Below are 9,177 nucleotides of genomic sequence, written 5' to 3'. Positions count from 1 at the left end.
CGCTGAAAAGGTCAAAGGTTTGTTGGTCAGTGTTCCATCCAAATGGCTTTACAGTTTGACGTCTTTTGTTTTTTTGGCCCAGTTAGTAGGGCTTTTGACTATCATGATGTACTTAGTTGTTGGTTGTATATGTGTTGGCTATGGTGTATTATTGTGAGTGGAAACTTTTATAACTAGTGTCTTTCAGAGAAATCCAAAACTAATAATAATAAGAATATTATTTTGAAGAGAATTAAAATCCTCAAAGAACAATCTAGCAAAATCAGATAACCTTAATTTTCCTTCATAATACAACACATTGATTTACCAAAAAAACCACTACATTAACTAAATCAACAAATAATAAACTAAAAAAATCATATTTATGTTAAGTCACTTTAAGAAAAAATAAAAAAATTCTATATTAAATCACTCATAATAAATTTATACTAAATAGAATAGAAATAACATAAATACAAATTATCAATATACTAAAATAACCGCTCATTTCATAACATACATGAAACAAATTATTATCAAAATCATATTCCTAACCAATACAATATGTTAAAATAATCCATCATTTTCTAACCTAACAAAAAATTATTTTGAAATAATTTCATAACAAATATGCGACAGGTTAATTAATTCAATTCAACTCTAGTCCATCCAAAACATTTTATATGAATTAAGAATTAATTAAAATCGTTAAAAAGATATTTTTATATTAATTAAAAATTTGATAATTTTTCTTATAGCTATCGATGTAATAATATTTAACATAACATTAATTTAATTTTAAATAATTATATATTTCGTGTATTTGAGAAGCGTGGAGTGTCATCACTTTTAATGAATAACATAACTACAATCTAAATCATTTTTGTATTTACACCCTGCATAATAGTTGTTTGAAAGTGGTTCCTTAATGTAACATCGTGGAGGAAGGAAATCAACACTGCTAAGATGCGCTACTGTAGTCCAACACTGAGTTTGACCAAACCCATAACCAATTCAGAAAATCCAGGCAACCACATCTTTCTGTTTCATATTTTAGGGCTTCGTTCAATTGTTGCCGCAACTGCTCAAGCACACTCCCACCCAATAGCAGTTTGGGACATCCACGAACATCAAGAAGCTCTAACGATATTAAATGTTCCACGCCGGGCAGCTCCCGGATCTCACGGCATTGCTGAACTTCTAATGTTTTAAGCTTTGTCAGTTGCCCCAAGTAGGGTATGCTCCTCAGCTTCACACATCCAGCAACATTCAACTGCTCCAAAGAAGTCAAACACTCCACACCTGGCAGCTCTTGGATGTCACAGCATCCACCAACATCCAAATATGTAAGCTTTGTGAACTGCCCCAACCATGGTATACTCGTTAGCTTCTCACATCCACGAACACCCAACCACTCTAAAGAAGTCAAACATTCCACACCTGGCAGCTCTTGTGTCTCAGGGTATCCACTAACATTCAGATGTGTAAGCTTTGTGAACTGCCACAATCCCGGTATGCTCCTTAGCTTCTCACATCCATTAACACTCAACCATTCCAAAGAAGTCAAACATTCCACCCCTGGCAGCTCTAGTATCTCACGACATCCACCAACATTCAGATGTGTAAGCTTTGTGAACTGCCCCAAACCTGGTATGCTGCTTAGTTTCTCACATCCATTAACACTCAACCATTCCAAAGAAGTCAAACATTCCACCCCTGGCAGCTCTCGTATCTCACGACATCCACCAACATTCAGATGTGTAAGCTTTGTGAACTGCCCCAAACCTGGTATGCTGCTTAGTTTCTCACATCCCTTAACACTCAACCATTCCAAAGAAGTCAAACATTCCACCCCGGGCAGCTCTAGTATCTCACGACATCCACCAACATTCAGATGTGTAAGCTTTGTGAACTGCCCCACACCTGGTATGCTGCTTAGTTTCTCACATCCCTTAATACTCAACCATTCCAAAGAAGTCAAACATTCCACCCCTGGCAGCTCTTGTATCTCAGTGTATCCACTAACATTCAGATGTGTAAGCTTTGTGAACTGCCACAATCCCGGTATGCTCCTTAGCTTCTCACATCCATTAACACTCAACCATTCCAAAGAAGTCAAACATTTCACCCCTGGCAGCTCTAGTATCTCACGACATCCACCAACATTCAGATGTGTAAGCTTTGTGAACTGCCCCAAACCTGGTATGCTGCTTAGTTTCTCACATCCATTAACACTCAACCATTCCAGAGAAGTCAAACATTCCACCCCTGGCAGCTCTAGTATCTCACGACATCCACCAACATTCAGATGTGTAAGCTTTGTGAACTGCCCCAAACCTGGTATGCTGCTTAGTTTCTCACATCCATTAACACTCAACCATTCCAGAGAAGTCAAACATTCCACCCCTGGCAGCTCTCGTATCTCACGACATCCACCAACATTCAGATGTGTAAGCTTTGTGAACTGCCCCAAACCTGGTATGCTGCTTAGTTTCTCACATCCCTTAACACTCAACCATTCCAGAGAAGTCAAACATTCCACCCCTGGCAGCTCTAGTATCTCACGACATCCACCAACATTCAGATGTGTAAGCTTTGTGAACTGCCCCAAACCTGGTATGCTGCTTAGTTTCTCACATCCCTTAACACTCAACCATTCCAGAGAAGTCAAACATTCCACCCCTGGCAGCTCTAGTATCTCACGACATCCACCAACATTCAGATGTGTAAGCTTTGTGAACTGCCCCAAACCTGGTATGCTGCTTAGTTTCTCACATCCCTTAACACTCAACCATTCCAAAGAAGTCAAACATTCCACCCCTGGCAGCTCTAGTATCTCACGACATCCACCAACATTCAGATGTGTAAGCTTTGTGAACTGCCCCAAACCTGGTATGCTGCTTAGTTTCTCACATCCATTAACACTCAACCGTTCCAGAGAAGTCAAACATTCCACCCCTGGCAGCTCTAGTATCTCACGACATCCACCAACATTCAGATGTGTAAGCTTTGTGAACTGCCCCAAACCTGGTATGCTGCTTAGTTTCTCACATCCATTAACACTCAACGATTCCAGAGAAGTCAAACATTCCACCCCTGGCAGCTCTAGTATCTCACGACATCCACCAACATTCAGATGTGTAAGCTTTGTGAACTGCCCCAAACCTGGTATGCTGCTTAGTTTCTCACATCCATTAACACTCAACCGTTCTAGAGAAGTCAAACATTCCACCCCTGGCAGCTCTAGTATCTCACGACATCCACCAACATTCAGATTTGTAAGCTTTGTGAACTGCCCCAAACCTGGTATGCTGCTTAGTTTCTCACATCCATTAACACTCAACGATTCCAGAGAAGTCAAACATTCCACCCCTGGCAGCTCTAGTATCTTACGACATCCACCAACATTCAGATGTGTAAGCTTTGTGAACTGCCCCAAACCTGGTATGCTGCTTAGTTTCTCACATCCATTAACACTCAACGATTCCAGAGAAGTCAAACATTCCATCCCTGGCAGCTCTAGTATCTCACGACATCCACCAACATTCAGATGTGTAAGCTTTGCGAACTGCCACAATCCCGGTATGCTCCTTAGCTTCTCACATCCATTAACACTCAACCATTCCAAAGAAGTCAAACATTCCACCCCTGGCAGCTCTAGTATCTTACGACATCCACCAACATTCAGATGTGTAAGCTTTGTGAACTGCCCCAAACCTGGTATGCTGCTTAGTTTCTCACACCCATTAACACTCAACGATTCCAGAGAAGTCAAACATTCCACCCATGGCAGCTCTAGTATCTCACGACATCCACCAACATTCAGATGTGTAAGCTTTGCGAACTGCCACAATCCCGGTATGCTCCTTAGCTTCTCACATCCATTAACACTCAACCATTCCAAAGAAGTCAAACATTCCACCCCTGGCAGCTCTCGTATCTCACGACATCCACCAACATACAGATGTGTAAGCTTTGTGAACTGCCCCAAACCTGGTATGCTGCTTAGTTTCTCACATCCATTAACACTCAACCATTCCAAAGAAGTCAAACATTCCACCCCTGGCAGCTCTAGTATCTCACGACATCCACCAACATTCAAATGTGTAAGCTTTGTGAACTGCCCCAAACCTGGTATGCTGCTTAGTTTCTCACATCCCTTAACACTCAACCATTCCAGAGAAGTCAAACATTCCACCCCTGGCAGCTCTAGTATCTCACGACATCCACCAACATTCAGATGTGTAAGCTTTGTGAACTGCCCCAAACCTGGTATGCTGCTTAGTTTCTCACATCCATTAACACTCAACCATTCCAGAGAAGTCAAACATTCCACCCCTGGCAGCTCTAGTATGTCACGACATCCACCAACATTCAGATGTGTAAGCTTTGTGAACTGCCCCAAACCTGGTATGCTGCTTAGTTTCTCACATCCCTTAACACTCAACCATTCCAAAGAAGTCAAACATTCCACCCCTGGCAGCTCTTGCATCTCACGGAATCCAGCGACAGACAGATGTGTAAGCTTTGTGAACTGCCCCAATCCCGGTATGCTCCTTAGCTTCTTACATCCATTAACCATCAACCACTCCAAAGAAGTCAAACATTCCACACTTGGCAGCTCTTGGATCTCACAGCATCCACCAACATCCAGATATGTAAGCTTTGTGAACTGCCCCAACCCTGGTATACTCCTTAGCTTCTCACATCCACGAACACCCAACCACTTTAAAGAAGTCAAACATTCCACCCCTGGCAGCTCTTGTATCTCACGGCATTGCCCAACATCTAATATTTTGAGCTTTGTGAACTGCCCCAAACCTCGTATGCCCTCGAGCTTCTTACATCCTCTAGCACTCAACACCACCAAAGAGGTCAAATATTCCACACCTGGTAGCTCTCGTATCTCATGGCATTGATAAACAATTAGATTTCTAAGTCCTGAAAGCTGGCCCAAGCCTTGTATTCTCTCGAGCTTCTCACATCCCTGAACATTCAAAGTCTCCAAAGATACAAATGTTTCAAAACCGGGGAGGTCCTGAACATTCACACAGCCGCTGATGTCGAGATCTGGAGGTTTTGACAGGCCACAAATCCATCCTAGTTGCCTCAATTCATGACACCCCGTCAAGGACAGTTGTTGAAGGTTGGGGCAAACTCCCTCTTCAAAAAATACCTCCCTTATTTCTGTGCCTGACAGCTCTAATGTCTTCAATTTATTCATTGTTCTTTCCCCTTGTAATGATAAGTGTCTTTCTATGTCTCCTCCAACCCTTTTAAATGGAAGTTCCCCCAACGGACAATCTGATACCACTAGAGATTCTAGATTGTTCATCTTGAGAAGGTGTTCTGGTAGATATTCTATCCCACAATTTTCTATATCCAAATGTGTCAACTGAGTCAACAGTTCAAAGGAATCGGGCAAGGATTTCAATTGCGGCGAAGAAGAGAGTGAGAAGATCCTCAAGCTCTTGAGGTCACCGAGCCAAAGTGGAAGTGATTCCAACAAATCGCTACCTAATTTTAGAACTTCCAAATTGCAGAGGTCTCCAATAACGGTAGGCAATTCTTTTAACTTTGTTTCCTGCAAATATAACTGTTGCAAGGACTGTTGACGTTGGACTTGGGGTGGCAAATCTACCAACTGACTGCAGGATGAAAGATCCAAGTGCTGCAGCATTTTAATATCTCCCAGAGTTCCATTGTCGATGGCCAAATTCTCGCAACCCCTCAATGAAAGATGTTTCAGGCGAGTTAAATTGCCAAATGAATTGGGAAGAGTGAGCAAAGAGGAAGCACCTTCCAAATCCATGAGCTGTAAGTTATTTAGCTCTCCAAATGAAACAGGTAGCGACACCAATTTTGAGAACCCTTTGAAAATTAAGTATTTCAAAGAGTGCAAATGACAAAATTCGTCCGGCAACCTTTCGACGGTCACTGCTTTGGAGTGATTCCATATGGCGATCCTTTGGAGGTACTTCAGCTGCCCTATAGATGTTGGAATCTCTGAGAGAGGAGCCGAGATATTTAACTCTTTCAGATCGAGAGGCAACACCTGCAATGTTCACGTTTCAACATAAGATTGTAGGCTACAAAATGAGAAATTAAATGAAGAAGGATAAACGCACACATATTTTCGTACTTTAGATTGATGTGGCCACAGTCTATTCAAAGTGCTTCCCTGCATTTCCAGAACTCTTAACTTCGTCATCGGAATCCAGTCAGGAAGGGAAGAGTGGGAAAATCCATACCAACGGAGCCATGTCAAATGCGGTTTCTGCTCCCTCAATATGTCTTCTAAATGATCTTCTTCAGTTGCAACTTACTAAAATCGAAATTACTGAATAGAGGCCTGATCCGTGATACTTGTGAAGTTGGGGTATTTGAAAGGTCGGGATGTTTATCCGTAAAGAAATCAAGGGAGGAACTAACCATACTTATTCCGCTAACCTCAGATATTACCTGCTCATTGATCAAGAAAAAGAATCTACAGTGAACTAATCTAACTTTGTCATGAAACAAGAAATTTTAAAGCTTAAAATTTAATTAAACCCAAGAAAAATGTTTGGATTGTCGAAGTACTTACATGTGAGGATCGCTGTAACAAATCATCAGTGCTATTGGTTGTCAAACCCCAAATACGAAGGGGCATGACTTCCCTGGCAAATTTTCTTCCAAGATCCCTAATATGATCATGCATATTTATTTTATTTTCAGTATCCACATCTAACAGACACTTGTCCTGCAGATTTTGAAGCCCAACATTACCCCATATCCTGATAGCTTTATCTCTGTCTTGTCCTATGAAGAAACAAGCAATATCTAAGAATATTGACTTATCATTTTCCTCAAGTGAGTCATAACTTAATCTAAAACAGCCCTCTATCTCCTTGGGAAAATTTCCTTGAAGTCGAACCAATTGATCTTCCCAGTAATCATATTGTCGTCCATAAACTAGTGCGCCCACCACTTTCAATGATAGTGGCAATCCACCACACACTTTAACAAACCGATCTACCAAATCTGCAAATTCTGGTAGTGGATGTCGCTGATTAAAAGCATAGGAGCAGAAGAGTTGTTTGGATTGCGGGATATTCAATTCCTTTAAATAATAAAGGGATGCCTCTAACACTCCATGGCTTTGAAGGACATGCTTGTCACGCGATGTAAGCAAAATCAAGCTTTCAGGGCTAAGAAAACCCTTAATTGTCAAAAGCGCTTCCTGTTGATTTGTATCATTTACATCGTCTAAAACTAAGAGAGCGTGACAGGATAAGGGATGCTTTAGTATATCTTCCTCTGTACACTCTGTTTCTATATTTCCAAGTTTCAAGCCTTCAATGACCTTACTTTTTAAAATATTTAGAGACATTTCCCTAACATTGAAAATAAAGGCGGATTCGTTGTACTTTGACCTGTTAAGGTTGAAGAATGCTTTGGCCAGTGTCGTTTTTCCGACCCCGCCTACACCCACGATCCCCACAACTTTGGGAAAGTTGTGTTTCACCTGCTCCTCCTGCGCCTGCAACACTGTCTTTTCAAATTCTTCTAGTTTTAGGTCCAACCCAGTTGGATATTGAGCCACATACAAAGGTCGTTTTGGAACAGTTTTTAAAACCCTTCTGAGGACGTCATCCAAGAGCTCGCCCTCGTCCCTGAATAATGCACATTGATGAAGTAAAATAATAAGTTAGAAAGTAAACATCATGTACTTTATATCATGCCAACAAATCCAATACGATTACAGATTGCCAGAGATTGTGGGAGATCCTCACCCATTATATTGTTTCAGTTCGAAACCGCTCAGATCTGCGACATATGAAAGTGTGGTTCTCCAATTCTGAATAGTGTCTGAACTGTAGCGTGGTTTTTGACCACCTGTTTGAGGGTCGGTTATTCTCTGGAGCTTCTGCAGGGCTTCAGCGTACCTTCCTTTTGTCTCTGTATATCGGACCTCAGAAGGATCCACCTTAAAAAAGATGGGAAGAATGGTAACCCGCTGAGGATTGGTAGCCTCGACGTTTTTCATGAAAACAAGCTCATTAAGACACCAACTAGATTCCGCATACCTTTCAGAGAAAATTGCAATTTGGACTGAGGCACCACCGATAGCTTGTTCTATTTGAGAAGAAAAATTGTGCCCCTCCTCCAATTCCTCCTTGTCCAAAAAGACGCTCAATCCATGATCAAGAAGGCGTCTATAGAGATGGCTCGCGAAGGTGTCTTTTACATCCGTCCCGCGGTGATTTATGAAGACGTCAAAGCGGGAACAAGAAAACGAGGCAGAGGATAAAGCCGAGGAAGAAGCCGCAGCATAATCATTGTCATCGTGACCTGCGGCGGTAGTTAGGTTTGCCATTGCAATGGGAATCTGGATAAGTATGGATTGCCGAACAGAAGTAACAGATGAAATGTAATTATGGACGGCTGAACAGAAATAATAAATGAGATGTTGAAGCAAAGATGATCGATTTTGATCGGTGGAAACTGCAAGCGAGCCGAGGAAGAGCGTTATAAAGCTGCAATTGATGGGTTGAGCGATGGTGTGAAATGGGCACTTTCAATACTAAGATGCGTCACGACAGCTTCAATTACCAGCACTGTAGCACACATGAGGCCTGCATATACCTCTTCAATATTCCAGTCACTGACCAGTCAAGAAGTACACTCATACCATCCTCGTTAATTGCCGACCAACCCGGTCAAGACACGACTTGAGCATAATAATAGTATAATAATAGTGAAAATTGTTAGGTTTATACGGGTGATTTGGATGATATGGTTTTGGTGGGTGGAGCTAACCAGTCATATATTGGGTATTTAATGCACTCAGAGCAGCACGCCACTTAGTCCGATAACACGGGAGTGGGCAAATATTATTTAATGTCGAATTTGCCCTCTCCCGTGTTATCGCGTTAAGTCGCGTGCTGCTCTGAGGGCATTAAATACCCAATATATGGCTGGTTAGCCCTTTCCATTTTGCTGGAGCCCAAAATTGATGAAGCTTCTGAAATTTTTTTGATATTCTCCATTAAATAAGGTCAACCAAATTAATTGTTTTAAATCAACGTATTATTATTTTTAAATAAAAGCATAGCTGTATAATGATAATTTTTATGATTGGTTGAGATTTTTTTAGATACATGGTTCCAATAAAATATAACTCCGATATTATTTTCTACATTTTTTTTCCCTATT

At 41.3% G+C, this 9,177-nt stretch overlaps 2 protein-coding genes across 2 annotated transcripts; both read right to left on the bottom strand.

Annotated features, from left to right (window-relative positions):
- Window positions 1–843: 843 nt before the first annotated feature.
- Window positions 844–6,252, bottom strand: LOC149216068 (uncharacterized). Its single transcript, XM_089392692.1, has 2 exons — window positions 6,122–6,252; window positions 844–6,034 (listed from the first exon to the last, which is right to left on the bottom strand). The coding sequence occupies exons 1-2, from the start codon at window positions 6,188–6,190 to the stop codon at window positions 941–943; spliced, it is 5,163 nt and encodes a 1,720-aa protein (XP_089248818.1). The 5' UTR covers window positions 6,191–6,252; the 3' UTR covers window positions 844–940.
- A 24-nt stretch (window positions 6,253–6,276) lies between these two features.
- LOC149216067 (disease resistance protein Roq1-like) lies at window positions 6,277–8,595 on the bottom strand. The gene is made up of 3 exons (XM_089392693.1): window positions 7,755–8,595; window positions 6,566–7,634; window positions 6,277–6,441 (listed from the first exon to the last, which is right to left on the bottom strand). The coding sequence occupies exons 1-3, from the start codon at window positions 8,336–8,338 to the stop codon at window positions 6,277–6,279; spliced, it is 1,818 nt and encodes a 605-aa protein (XP_089248819.1). The 5' UTR covers window positions 8,339–8,595.
- Between the last annotated feature and the right edge of the window lie 582 nt (window positions 8,596–9,177).

The sequence above is a fragment of the Pinus tabuliformis genome, chromosome 1_1, assembly GCF_031772625.1.
Source record: "Pinus tabuliformis cultivar Carrire ecotype Pingquan chromosome 1_1, CPIR1, whole genome shotgun sequence".
In the NCBI taxonomy this organism is placed as follows: Eukaryota; Viridiplantae; Streptophyta; class Pinopsida; order Pinales; family Pinaceae; genus Pinus; species Pinus tabuliformis.
Note: the sequence above shows the minus strand (reverse complement) of the source record. Positions and strands in the feature narration are given on the sequence as shown.